The 14,944-nt window shown below is 49.8% G+C and overlaps 1 protein-coding gene across 4 annotated transcripts in view; it reads right to left on the bottom strand.

Annotated features, from left to right (window-relative positions):
- CORIN (corin, serine peptidase) overlaps positions 1-14,700 on the bottom strand; it is a 330,706-nt gene extending 316,006 nt beyond the window's left edge. Inside the window, exon 1 of one of the 4 annotated variants that reach the window (XM_062213544.1) lies at positions 14,421-14,700. In XM_062213544.1, coding sequence (XP_062069528.1) covers positions 14,421-14,700 — 280 coding nt within the window. Of the gene's footprint in view, positions 1-13,227; positions 13,271-14,420 lie in introns of those variants that run through there. The other 3 variants (XM_062213543.1, XM_062213542.1, XM_062213541.1) reach the window with 3 other exon arrangements.
- Positions 14,701-14,944: the final 244 nt, after the last annotated feature.

The raw sequence follows: 14,944 nt of genomic DNA, 5'->3' as shown, positions 1-14,944 counted from the left end.
CAAAAATATGAATTATGGGTCGGCGCCGTGGCTCAACAGGCTAATCCTCCGCCTTGCAGCGCCAGCACACCGGGTTCTAGTCCCGGTTGGGGCGCCGGGTTCTAGTCCCAGTTGTTCCTCTTCCAGTCCAGCTCTCTGCTGTGGCCCCGGAGGGCAGTGGAGGATGGCCCAAGTGCTTGGGCCCTGCACCCCATGGGGGACCAAGATAAGCACCTGGCTCCTGGCTTTGGATCAGCGCAGTGCGCCGGCCGCGGCAGCCACTGGAGGGTGAACCAATGGCAAAACGAAGATCTTTCTCTCTGTATCCACTCTGCCTGTCAAAAAATATATATATGAATTATGAATGCATCTAAATTGCTTACAAAAAGGCAAATCCCTAGACCCAAATTCAGGTAACTTTTAAATTGTTTAAGTGTTTAATATTTTTCTAACCTTGATGTATCAACTTTAAAATACTCTAAAGAAGTTACAATTAAGAATTATGATTGGAAATTAAGTGATAATTAATCCTGTTTTCAGCTGAAGTTAGGGAACAATTTATTTTGGAAATTTAAGATCAAATTATCTATTGACCATGTAACTTTACTACTTTCAAAAAAACAAAACTTTTATGACTACAAGTAAAATTCATCCTCATGTAAATACAAAAACTAAAGTATGAAAAGCCTCGAGATCAAGTAACATTTGTTTTAGGAAATTGAGAGTGAACAAGGACTCCCATCTGCTGGTTCAGTCCTCAGATGCCCACTACGGCCCAGGCAGGTACCGAAGCCCACAGCCTGAACCTCAATCCAGGTTTCCCCCGTGGGCGGCAGTGATCCACTTCCTGCCTCCCAGGGTCTGCACCACCAGGAAGGCCGAGTCAGAGCCGGGAATCAAGCTCAGCACTCCAGGGTGGGACGCAGGCATCTTAACCCCTAGGCTATGCATATGCTCCCTTTCCCACCCCCCTTTTAAAAAAATGAAATCTTAGGGCCGGCACTGTAGCATAGCAGGTAAAGCCACCACCTGCAGTATGGGCACCAATTCGAGTCCCAGCTGCTCCACTTCTGATCCAACTCTCTCTCTGCTGTGGCCTGGGAAGGCAGTGGAGGATGGCCCAAGTTCTTGGGCCCTGCACCCACATGGGAGACCAGGAGAAGCACCTGGCTCCTGGCTTGGGTTCAGCGCAGCTCCGGCCATTGCGGCCATCTGAGGAGTGAACCAGCGGATGGAGGACCTCTGCCTTTCACATAAATAAATCTTTAAAAACTTGAAATCACTCTATCTGCAGCTTTTCTGTGAATATGTAACTTTCTGAACCATTCGATAGTAACCTGCTAACAAAGCTGCAGCTTCTCATTGGTGTATCATTGAGAAGTGGCGACATTACTACTCTCGTACCCTCAGGGCATTTATGTAAAAACAGGGGCTAGTTGAACACGAGCACAGGAATATGCTAACAGTGACACTGACAACCAAGACAACCGCTCGGTGAATAACCCAGGGGTAACACATGCAGTGTGGCTGTGCCAGCAAAAGTATGAACACATCCCAGGTGGCATGGAGTGGGCCAGCTTGAGGTCTTCTCACACTTCATCAGAACAACGGGACACAGAAAGCATACGCATTAGTTTGTGAAGCTTTCTGTTAACATTTTCAGGTCAGTTAACCTTCATAATGCACAGTGCAAAGTGAACCACAGAGGAAGGGGACTACTGTGTGCCCATTTCTGGGCCTCACTACAGAGCAGTTAGCATTTCTGCTGGGGCACAAAGATCAACTTGGTGGACTGACACTGTGGTGTAGAAGGTAAAGCCACTGCCTACAGTGTCGGCATCCCATATGGGCGCCAGTTCAAGTCCCAGCTGCTCCTCTTCTGATCCAGCTCTCTACTATGGCCTGGGAGAGCAGTTCAAGATGGCCCAAGTCCCTGGGTGCCTGAACCCATTTTGGAGACCCAGAAAAGGCTCCTGGCTCTGGATCGGCACAGTGCCAGCCGTTGCAGCCACCTGGAGAGTGAACCAGCGGATGGATGACACCTCCCTCTGCCTTCAAAAACAAAAAATGAATGTTTAAAATAAACACCACACTTGGTTTTATGGCTTCTGTCTTTGAGAAACAGAAAGGAAACTTTGAAGGGAAAGCCGTCCTTTAAAAAGACTTTACATATTTTTCATTAAAATATCCCATGAACTTCTTTTATGTCTATTAGTGTTAAATCACTTTTCTGCGAAGAGGTATTTCATACTTGTTGAGAGCTCCCTGGATATTCTTACCAAGGCACCTTAAGAAGGCTTTATCGTCTAAGTTTCAAACAGGCGAAGAATTTCAGTTTTATTGTTCTATGGGAGGCAGAATAGAAGTCATCATGGGCCAGGTGTAACACCACGGTGACCAAGTCCAGAACTTGACTGCTAAGGCCAGGTAGAGGGAACTGGTCTCCTACGGGCTGACACTCGCCTCCACCGCCTGCCTCCACCGCCTGCCTTCCCACAAAGACACTGGGCAGAGCCAGCAGTCCTGCTGTCGGTCCTCGTTACCCCAAGGGAGCAGCTGGGTGTCAGGGCTTTGAAGGGCCTCCCCTGGGCTATTTTTAACCAGGTATTTTCTGCTGGGGGCAACCCCAGGCCCGAGGGATTCACTCCAGCTGGGAAAACCTAGAATTCGGCTAGCTTGTGGCCGATAAGGTATTTTTAGCTGAAACTCGGGGAGCTCAGGACTGTCAGCTCCTTTAGCCCTCAGAGCTGAAGAGGCAAAACAAAGCCAGGCAAGACGAGCGGCAGGCTCTGAGGCTCCCACGCACCTGCTGCTGAGCTCGGGGCTGGAGAGGGACTTCCGGCACCCCAGCCTGGAGGGAGGCTCAGTCTGGAAGTCTTTCTCAGCCAAGTGTGCGTCGCTCCCTGCCCAGGCAGATGAGGCCTGCAGTCCCCCCAGCAGCCGGTCTTGTGAGGATCACTCCCACACCCACCTACCTGCCGCATGAGCATCACCTGGGACTCGTTAGAAATCCAAGTTCTCCTGGTCATCCCAGGCCTACTAACTTAGGAACTCTGACCGCCAGGCTCAGTGATCTGTGAGCAGCCTCCCAGGTGACGCCCATGCACAGCAGTTTGGAGAACTCCAACACTCATGGAGACAGGTGTAACGCTCTAACCCTACCCAACACACGTGACAGCATTTTTCATTAATACACCATTGTCTTTCTGCTGTACACACAGCCTGCCTGTATGAAACACCTTTCCCTTGTTCCCTCTTGAAGGCAGTGACACCACAGCAATGGAGGTGGCTATCGAAGACGGCAATTAACTCAGAAAGAAAGGGAGCCCAGCACTAATGGAGGGAGGTAGCACTAATGGAGAGAGCCCTAGAGTTGACCATAAACATAGATACTCAGCCAAGCCGACATGAAGCCAACTGGAATTAGGATACTCAAGTAGCTAACAGGACACCTTCCCCAAATGGTCTTGGCTGTTGCTATATAAATACTGTATTTATTGGTTTCCTATTATCACTGTAATCAATCGCCACAGACTGCATAGTTTCAGGCAGCCTACACTTAACTCTCCCAAAAGGCCAAAATAAGTTTCCATGGCTAAAGTCAAGACATCAGCAGGGCTGCTTCCTGCTGAGAGCCCGAGGAGACCATCTCTCTCTTCCAGCTCACAGCGGCTGCCTGCGTTCCTTAACCGTGACTCCAGCCTGTGCCTGCAGACGTACCTCTCCCATGTCAACCCCGCCATCGCATCAACGTCTCCTGCCTCCTTCCTGCAAGGACGCTGGGATTACCGTAGGCCCTCCCAGACCCACCGGCAGAATCTCTCCTTCTCAAACTCCCGAGTCCCATCCACAAAATCCCTTTGGCCAGCTGTCCTGCCAATCATGGAACTGGAGGTCCAAAAGGACCCAAACATCGCGTTCCTTAATTCCGAAGAAACCACCCAGAACCCCAGCAAGGAGACACCGCCTTTACTTACCCGAAGATGGTGGCTCCCAGGCGGCAAGTGAACCGCACCGCCTGGCCCGGCTGCTCCACATTAAATAGTCCATGTAGAATGAGCAAATTGGCTCAAGGGTCAAGCAGCCTGGTATGCTCCCAGGGTGCTCTGCAAGCCCCAGCTGTGTTAGCTTACACCGGGCCTCCCCAGCAGATTCTACTTAGGATACTTACCTTGGCGGGAGGACCATCCCAGAGGCCACCCCAGGGCATGGAACACCCCTCTTCGAGAGGGAGGGGCAGCTATGAGTCTTTCCTAGCATTCACAGGCCCTGGGGATAAGGGCAAGGTTAGGTTTGGAAGGCTATTATCGGCCCTTGTACCACCTGTGGCTACTGAGACTTAAAATTTAGCTCCTTTGAATTGAGATGTACTATAAGAGCACGGAAATTTTAAAATTTGTTATGAAAAATAAAATATTTAATTCAAAATTCTTTTTATTTAATTACGAGAGAGAGAGAGAGAGAGAGGGAGAGAGAGAATGATCTCCATCCACTGGTTCATTCCCCAAATGCTTGCAACAGCTGGGACTGGGCCAAGGATGAAGTTGGGAGCCAAAAACCCAATCTAAGACCCCACATGAGTGGCAGGAACCCAATGGCTTTAGCATCACCACTGCCTCCCAGGGTCTGCATTAGCAGGAAACTGGAGTCAGAAGCTGCAGTTGGGCATCCAACCCAGGAACTCTGATGTAGGACACGGAGGCCCCAACCAACATCTGAATGCCCAGGCTTAGCGCCCACCCTCATTAGTAACTGATTACACATTAAAATTATAGAATCTTAGATATATTCAGTTTAAATGAAATACATTGATAAAGTTAAACTCATCCTTTTGCTTTTTCCAATGCAGGTACTGGGAAGTTTTAAATTACATATGCAGCTGACATATTTCTACTGAACGGTGCTGCTACTGCAGTGTGACATTAACTTTCAATTGTTTTATTTTGTCTTAGTCGTGCTCAGAAGGGGGCCCAGACTTTGAGAACATTTCTCCTTTCAATCTTCTCTGGGGACAGCAGGTAACCACTCGGAATTCAGATTTCAAATCAAGAGGGATATTAGGGATAGGTACCACTAAATTCTCCACTAGATAACAGCAACAACAGAGAAACACACTGACCTAGCAACCTGTGTTCTTATAAAGCATTATTTCACCACATCCTCACCACGGCCCTGCGGGGGAGGTATCGTTCCCACTTTTCAGACAAGGAAACTGAGTGCCCTGGGGCACCCAGTCCATTCAGTAAGTGAAGAGCAGACCCAGCTCAGGCCTGCGTGCCTCTGCAGCTGGGCTAACTTCCTGCCTTGGGTGGAAAGACTTAATCAGGCTCAGTCTACACCCTCCATTGTTTTATTTCCAATCTTCCCAAATCTCAAAGGTCCTAGGATTCTCCAACTTCACCTGAAAATTCTGCTGCGTTGCTATTCCTAACACATTTTTGTGATGTTTCTTATTTCTTTGCTCAGGGGCATCTTTCCTACCTGTGTAATGGAAAAAGAGAATTTTCTCCTGTGTCAAAGTCATCCTCAGCAGCACCAACAAGTACACCTGGCCCCCAACTCACTGGCGGCCCATTAGGTAGAGGCCCTCACTACCAGTGAACACCCCTTCCCCCATTCCTTCCACACCACGAAGGGCGTGCTAGGGAAAATGCTCCCTTCTGACCCACAGCCAGAGTAGACACGCCCAGAAGACCAGGGCTGCCTTCTCTAATCGGTCTTCATCTGGATTGAATGAGCAAGTCTGTACTTTGGCAGGAGATCACTATAACAACGATTCGCAGACATTCCTGAAGAGGGGAGCAGATAGTAAGATCAAGTAGGATTCCCCACATAGGCAGCACTCCTGTGGCATCATAAAAAATACATATTTCACTCAGCATGATGTTTTCCAGATTCCTCCATCTTGTTGCAAATGACTGGGTTTCATTGTCTCTTACTGCTGTATAGTATTCTATGGAGTATATCACATCATGCTGAGTGAATTAAGCCAGTCCCAAAGAGACAAATATCATTTGTTTTCCCTGATCAGCGACAACTGAGCACCAAAGGGAAAACCTGTTGAAGTGAAATGGACACTACAAGAAACAATGAACTGATCAGCTCTTGTCCTGACTCTAGATGTACAATGTAATACTTTATCCTTTTTAGTATTTGTTGTTGTTTTTGTTGTTGTTGTTCTAGTACTAGTGGTTGAACTCTGTAAGTAACACACAATTACTCTTAGGTGTTTAAATTTTAACTGAAAGGTGATCCCTGTTAAATTTAAGAGTGGAAAAAGAGAGGGAGGAGATGTACAATTTGGGACATGCACAATCAGACTTGCCCCAAATGGCGGAGTTAAAAATGTGCCAGGGGATTCCAATACAATCCCATCAAGGTGGCATGTACCAATGCCATCTCACTAGTCCAAGTGATCGATTTCAGTTCACATTCGATGGCTCTGATAGGTCTAAGAGTCAAAGGGATCACACAAACAAGACAAGTGTCTGCTAATACTGACTGATAGAATCAAAAAGGGAGAGAAAGATCCAACATGGGAAGTGGGATACACAGCAGACTCATAGAATGGCAGACGTCCTAAACAACACTCTGGCCTCAGAATCAGCCCTTAAGGCATTCGGATCTGGCTGAAGAGCCCATGAGAGTATTGTAGGCATGGAAAGCCAAGAAACCATGGAAAAGAAAAAAAGAAGAAGACCTAAATGAAAGATCTCTGGGAGTGAGATCCCAGTGGAAAGAACAGGGCCATCAAAGAAGGAGGTACCTTTCTCTGAAGGGAGGAGAGAACTTCCACTTTGACTATGACCCTATTGGAATAAGATCAAAGTCAGCGAACTCTAAAGGCTTCCATAGCCCTGGCAACTCATGACTAGAGCCTAGGGAGATTACTGATGCCATGAACAGGAGTATCAAATTGTTAAGTCAGCAACAGGAGTCACTGTGTACTTACATCCCATGTGGGATCTGTCCCTAATGTGTTGTCTAATGTGCAGTGATGCTATAACTAGTACTGAAACAGTATATTTACACTTTGTGTTTCTGCGTGGGTACAAACTGATGAGATCTTTACTAATTATATACTGAATCGATCTTCTGTATATAAAGATAATTGGAAATGAAAAAAAGGAAAAACCTGGTGTTAAATTGGAAATGGCATAGAAAATTAGTTAATTTTTTTTAAAAAAATATATTATGTAAGATCTCTGTCTTTAATGTACTGTACACTCTTATTTAATGCTATAACTAGTACTCCAACAGTATTTTTTTTCACTTTGTGTTACTATATGGGGGCAAACTGTTGAAATCGTTACCTAATATATACTAAACTGATCTTCTGTATATAAAGAGAATTGAAAATGAAAAAAAAAATACATATTTCATCTCATCTTTGCTCCTAAATCTCCTGTGTGATAGGAGAGATAAGAGCACCTTTTATTCTGATGATATATTAAAAAAAAAAAAAAAAAAAGACTTCTTTCTGGGGCTGGTGCTGTGGCCTAGCAGGTAAAGCCACCACCTGCCGTGCCAGTGCCCATCCCAGCTGCTCTACTTCCAGTCCAGCTCCCTGCTGGTGCACCTGGGAAAGCAGCAGAAAGTGGTCTAGGTCCTTATGTCCCTGCACTCATATGGGAGACCTGGAAGAGGCTCCTGGCTCCAGGTTTGGATCGGCTCAGCTCCAGCTGTTGTGGCCATTTGGGGAGTGAAGCAGCAGATGGAAGACCTTTCTCTCTCTATCTCCTTCTGCTCTGCCTCTGCCTCACTGTATTTCTACCTTTCAAATAAATAAATCTTTTAAAAAATTCTTTATTTGAGAGGCAGAGTTACAGAAAGAGGGAGAGGGAGAGGCAGAGAGAGAGGTCTTCCATCTGCTAGTTCACTCCCCCAAATGGCCACAACAGCCAGAGCTGGACTGATCTGAAGCCAGGAGCCAGGAGTTTTTTCCCGGTCTCCCACATGGGTGCAGGGGCCTAAGAAGTTGGGTCATCTTCCACTGCTTTCCCAGGCCATAGCAGAGAGCTGAATCAGAACTGGAGTAGCCGGGACTCGAACTGGTGCTGAAATGGAATGCAGGCAGAGGCTTAACCCACTACGTCACGGTACCAGCCCCTAAGGTCATTCTTGATGGGTCCCTTGCTAGCTTCAGGAAAACCAAGCCTTGATTAAAAGACTGGAACTTGCAGCTCCATTCTCCAACCTCTGGGGAGTAGGGAGGAGCCCAAGACAGAATTGGTCATCAGTCATGCCTATGTGATGAAACCTCCACTCAAATGTGTAAATGATGGTGTTGGGAGAATTTCCAGATTGGTGAACACGTCCACGTGCCAGGAGACACTGACCCCAACTCCACAGGGACAGAAGCACCCCCCCTCAGGACCCTTCCAGACCCTTCTACCTCTTCATCTGGCTGCACAATTGCATCCTAAAACAATACATGCATCTTCCTGAGTTCTGTGACCTTTCCAGCATATCATTGCACCTGAGGAGGTGGCCGTGGGACCCCTGATTTGTAGCCGGTCCATCAGAAGTCAGCGTGGCCTAGGACTTGCCACTGGCATCTGCAGTGGGGGCAGTCTCATGGCGCAGAGCCCTTAAATGCAAGGGATCAGCCACGAGGTCCATGTAGACAGTGTTAGAATTCAGGTGAATTGCTCAACATCCAGGTGGGGTCAAGGCTGGAGTAGCGCGGTGGGAAAGTCACAGTGCAGCAGGGGGTAGGACAGAAAACCATGCCAGCCCCTTGAATGTCAGCAGGGCACCGGGGACAGAATGCAGGGAAGTGGTACCACGTCCTGCTCATTTTCTGTGGCCACATTGAAGTCTCAGCTTGCAGAGCTAAACAGTCTAACCAGGACATTGTATACTTCAGGAAACCAATCCCACAGCCTGGTAGTATCCACTTAGTATCAAACTCCCATTTCTGATTTTGCTTGACTGGGACAAAATTGCTTGAAAGGGTCACAGAGAAAGATGAAGTAACACATTGTAGCTTTGGTTTCCAAAGCCCGGTACAGTGGAGCAACATCTTCCTTCCTTGTGTCTGAATCAGGCGTGAAAATCAGGCACCATCAAGTAAGTCTGGGAAATCTTTAGGAAGTGCCAACATAACCTCTGTCAATAAATCCCACATGGTCAGTTTTCCCAGAGCTGGAACAGACTCATCAGTTGAGTCTCAGATGAATTCATTGGTTTGAGGTTAGCGGGTAGCGGGCAGAAACGTGCTGATGTTTAAACACAGGACCACACACCAGCGCACCGGGGCTCTGAGGCTAACAGCAGAGTCTTCTCCCAGTCTGTGCTCTCTCTCCAGGGCACTGAGCAGCAGGACTCACACTGTGCCCCTGGGGTAGGGTTTATTGCTCAGCTAGAAATTCCGCTCCACAGGGGCGCGGACCTTTGTTTTGTTCACCGATGTATCCCCAAGGGTCTGGCACCGTGTCTGGCTCATAAATGGTTGCCAAATAAATGGATGCATCCGGTCCTGTTATGTCCGGGCTACGTAGTTGAAGCCTTGTAAGAGAAAGTCATTCAGGTCCGGTGCATAGCTTTCCCATCTTGGGGAGCAGTAGCATGCCAGGCAGAAAATCCACCTTGAACTCAGCGGGTCTGTGGAGCCCCAGACTAAGATTCCATGGCACTGACAACCTTCAACAGGCTGCTATGACTGTTTAGCAGGGTCTTTGCATTTATAATTAGTTAGGATGAGGTCGCATTAGATTAGAGTGAGCCCTAAATCCAGTAGGACTGGTGCCCTTTACTAAGAGAATACACAGACGCCCAGGGAGGAGGACCTCTTCAGATGGAGGTGATGGGAGCATTATGGCTCCCACAAGCCGAAGAACACCAAGGATGGCGGGTGGCCACCAGAAGCTCCTCAGAACCTTCAAAAGCCGCCAAGCCTTGCCGACACCTTGATTTTGAACTTGTGGCCTCCAAAACTGTGAGCAAATCAAGTCTTGTTGTTTGAAGTCCCTCTCCCCCACTGTGGTCATTTGTTACAGCAGCCCTAGGCACCTAATGTAGCATCTATCTTAGCCAAATACAGGCCTGTAGAGCCAGTCATTGTCTTTTGAATGGTGACTAGGTACAAACTATGGAGCAGGCACACACGCAGCAATAAACAGAAACAGTGAAAAATCTCTGACTCTCTGGACTTCCATTTGGAGTAGGAAGAGCGAGAAAACAGATAAAATAAAAAACTAAAAATACAGCCTGGGGCTGGCACTGTGGCATAATGGGTTAAGCCGCCACCTGCAGTGACAGCATCCCATGAGGCAGCTGCTCCACTTCTGATCCCACTCACTGCTAATGTGCCTGGCAAAGCGGCAGCAGATGGCCCAAGTAGTGGACTCCTGCACCCACAGAAGAAGCTCCTGGCTCCTGGCTTAAGATAGGCCCAGCTCCAGCTGTTGTGGCCATTTGGAACGAACCAGAAAATGAAAGATTCTCTCTTCACCTCTCCCAAACTCTTTCTGTAACTCTGCCTTTCAAATAAATAAATAAATCTTTCAAAAAATATATGTAGCCTGCCAGATATTAAACATGCTGAGTGGGTTTTGCTCCAAACATAAAACTTAGTATTCTAGCACTATAATTCTTGTTTAAAAAAAAGGGGGGGGGGTACAATGTGTAGGAGTATATTCAGGGGAAGAAGAGCCTTTTCTTCAGAGTTTCTGCTCTAAAACCAAGAAAACCATCAGCCCTAAAGCTCATCGAGAAGTGAAGAAAACAACACATAAACAAAAATCATTCTGGCTACAGGGGAGAACTTGAAGGGATTTTGTGACCAACACACTCTCGTTGGCAGGTTTATAAATAAATCTGGTCCTTTTGCCATTCAACAAATGCTACAATAGAGTAAAAGGCCTCAAGGAGATAGAAAACGTTCCACTACTCAAAACCACTTCTTAAGAGAAAACAAGCAAAGGTAGGTGCTGGACAGGAAAACCCCCTTCCTAAACTCTCATTAAATCAGGAAGTCGAAGAAATCTCGGGAACTGTCCAAGAGAGCATTCTGCAGTGGAGGGGCTCTCTCACTGGTACTGCCCAATATGGTGACCACAAGCCACATGTAATTAAAGCATGTGAGACCAAGATTTAAATTTTACTTCACTTTGATTAATTTACATCCAACCACATGTGGCTGGCAGCCACTTTACTGCACAGAACAGCACTGGAATCACACAAAGCTGCCTTCAGAAAAGGCCTAAGAGACTACATGTGGGATCTGAGATGCACCTGGCCGCTCCCCAAGGAAAAACAATTTAGAAACCAAACAGTCAAAACAACTTTGAGCAAGAGGAATAATGCTAGAGACAGCATACTTTCTGATTTCAAAATATATTACAAAGTTATACTAATCAAAACTGCATGACACTTGCATGAAAACGGACATATGTATTAATGGAGTAGAATGGAGAGCCCAGATACAAACCCACACATACATGGTCACATGAGCTTTGACAAGGATGCCAGCACCATGCAGTGGGGGAAAAGACAGTCTCTTCAACAGATGGCATTGAAACAATGGATATGTACATGCAAAAGAATGATACTGGAACTTTATATGGACAAGAGTAAACCGTGTATAACATCGGTGGGAACATAGATTGATGTGGCTATTATGGAAAACAGTATGGCAGGTTCCTCAAAAACAACAGAGCAACCATATGATACAGCATCTCATTTCTGGGTGTACATGCAAAGACATCAAAAGCAGGATGCTGAAGAGACACCCACATTCTCATGGTCTTTGCAAACATGGAAGCAGCGTAGATGTCCATCATGGATAAATGGATAAAGAAACTGTGGCACACACATACAACAGGATACGAGTGAGCCTTAAAAAAAAAATCCTGCCTGTGACAATGTGCATGCCCAGAGATATAAACCAGACACAGAAAGACAAATACAGATCCCACCCATATGAGGTATCTAAAATACTCAAACTCATGGACATAGAGTAGATCAGTGGGTGCCTGGGGGAGGGGGATGGAGAAGTATTAGACAAAGGGCATAAAGCTGCAGTTATGCAAGATAAATCCATCCTAGAGGTTTACTGTGCAACATGGTGCCTACATTAATGATGCTGTATTGCAAACTCAACATTTCTCCAAGAAGGCAGATCTTTTGTTCATTGTCCTCATGGCAAAGTAATAAAGACGGCAGAAGCAAATTTTGGAGGTGATGAAATATTGATTGTGGTGATGGCTTCATGCTGTGTACTTATCTCCAAAGCAACAAACTGTATACATTAAATAGGTAGAGTGTTGTATATTTCAATACCTTGAAAAAGTAGGTTTTTTTTACAAAAAGGTTAGAAGCGCTCATACAACATACAACTATGACCTGCACTACTTCTAGAACGTATTGCTGCAGTCTTCACAGTATGCTATGGTACGTTTTACTCTTGAGAGTTCTTCCATTTCTTCTGAATAGTCCCACGGCACAAAAGCAAAAGCGTGGGGCGGGGGGGGGGGGGGGGGCGTGCACAGGAGCAGATCTGGAGGAGGAAGTCATCTGGGAGTCCCTGGCGAGCTGAGTGTCATCTAGTATTCCACACAGGCCCATATCCCTTAGCCAACCAGCCCTCATCTCCCAGATGAACAGGCAAAGTGGAAGCAATGGGGCACACAGCAGGCATGAATGCTACTTGCTGAATAGCTTGTTAAGGCAAAGTGGCATGTTTAATACACCTTTCCCTCGTGGACCTGTTCAGCAAAAAGTCGGTGTTCCAGCTCTCCTGGTCCCCAGGGTGCTGCCATTAGCCCAGCAGCAGAGACACTCAAAGCCCAAGGCACAGGTCTTTGCAGGGCAGGAGGCTGGAGGCAGGGAGGGAGGCAGGATGAGGAGCAGGCACTCCATCAGCAGTACAGACATCTGAGGAGGCAAGTGTCAGGGACAATTGAGGACGCAAGTGTCAGGGGGCGGCTATGCTAACCCTCTAGAGACACCGGGCTGCTCAGCTTCACCCCTAACGTCCCCCAACAACGCAGGACGGCAGCCGAGGGGCTGGCAGGGCGAGAGCGCCGGCGAATCCAGAGGAAGCCAGCGTGGGAAAGGTGGCCGCCCACCAGGGAGCTGCCGCCGGCCGCCGCCGCCGTCCAGGCCCTCGCTCCCGAGATCTTTGGAGCGTTACCACGAGGGTTTCCGACGCACCCTTTGCATCTTCTCAGAAAGTCCCACCGTCCCTGGACGTGCGCCGCACAGGGTTAATAAAGCAAATCTCGATTTGTCTCTTTAACCTACCTGAAGGTTCATTTAGGCTTTCACGGTTGCTACTGCCATCAATCCTGCACGGGACTTTCTAGCAAGACCCCCCTCTTCACAGCTTCTAGGGGTTTTGAGGGTTGTGGGACTCCACCCCAGAATAACTCTAAAAATAGCTCATCCTAGTGGAACTCTTGGTGTCCTGGACAGGATCCCGTGCAAATCCTGACGGCTCAGCCCAGCACTCACGCAGCTCTAGGCAGCCATCCAGTCTCACCTTTCAAGCCCCAGGAACCGGGGCCGGGGGCTGATTTTTTGACCTCACCCGGCCAATCCACCAGACACCTAAGAATAGAAGCAAGCTGGCGAATGGTGGCGTCGGCGTGACTGCGACAAAAAACATGCATCGTCCCCTCTCGTTCTCTTGCGGCGACGCCGAAATGAATATTTTAATGCACCTTTAACTCCAAAACTCTCCGCCAGGCTTTGTCCTTGGACCATCAGCGCCAGCGAGTCCATCTGCCCAGCGGCCCTCGCCAGAGACTAATAAAAACAACAGGAAAAGTGTGCCCCGCAGCCGAGCGGACGGAGGCCGTCACTAAGTCCTGTCCCCAGGAGGAGGCTGACCGCGCCGTGCCCAGAAGTTCCCCGCGGGAGGAGGGCTATGCCTGCCGCAGCGCAGCGCGCCGGGGCTCCGTCCCGGAACGCGAAGCCGGGCAAACAGCGCCTACACCGCCATCCACCGGCCCGAGCGGGAGGCGCTGGCAGCGGGGACCTGAGTCCCGGCGGAAGCCGAGGGGACGCCGCTTCCCTGCCGCCCGCCACCCACCGGGTCCCGGGCTCTGCCGGCACCGCGCCGGCACCGGTCCCGGCTCGGCTCGGCTCGGCTGGGTCCCCCGCGGCAGCGAGCGCGCATTGCACACCCTGAATGACGCCGAAGGAGAGGAGCGGCCGCAAACGAGACTCGGCTGGCAGGCGCTCAGGCCGGTGGGGAGCGTCCGAGGTGCCCTCCCCTTGGGGACCGGCCGGGAGCCCGCCAGACCCCGGCGGCCGAGAGCCTGCGCCCCCCGGCGGGCGGAGCCCGGCGTGCCGAGGCGAGTGTGCGCCCCAGGGAAAGTTTGCGCGCAGTCTGCCGGCGCGCTGGTGCGCGGACGCCGGGCGGACGCCAGCGGGGCCCCGAGCGCCAGTCCCGGCTGTGGGAGGGAGGGAGAGCCCGGCGCGCGGTCGGGGACCGAGGCTTACGTCTGGGGCGGGCGAGGCGCCGGCGCGCTCCTTCCAGCTGCCGGCCGCGTGCGCCGCTGGCGCGGAGAGGAAGCCGTGGATCCCCGGGGGGCCGCTTCCGACGGCTGCACCTGCAGCCCCCGAGGGCGCCCGCGCGCAGCCCGCTCCGCTCGGCGCGTGGACGGCGCCCGGCGGGAGAGGCACTCTGCACGAGAGGTGGCATCGCCCCTGACACGTACAGCGGGCTCTCCGCACCGAGCCGACTCGAACGCTGAAGGAAACCCTGCCCATGACCCTGGGAGGGTCCCGGACGCTGGGAGACCCGAGGCGGGGACGGCGTGGGTCCAGGGACAGTTTGCAGGGCGCTCCGCGTGGAACTGCGAAGGCCGCCGGCGCTCACCGACGGCCGGGAGGGAGGTGGCACCCTGGGGAGGAGGGGTTGACCCTGGATCCCCTAGGAGGCCACCCGACCTGGCTGCTACGGGAGGAGCGCGAGTCGTGGACCTACCGGCTTCGGGGCGGCGGCTGGGCGGGG

The sequence above is a fragment of the Lepus europaeus genome, chromosome 16 (assembly GCF_033115175.1).
Source record: "Lepus europaeus isolate LE1 chromosome 16, mLepTim1.pri, whole genome shotgun sequence".
NCBI classification, from domain to species: Eukaryota; Metazoa; Chordata; class Mammalia; order Lagomorpha; family Leporidae; genus Lepus; species Lepus europaeus.
The sequence above is the reverse complement of the archived record's forward strand: the minus strand, read 5'-3'. Positions and strand labels throughout refer to the sequence as shown.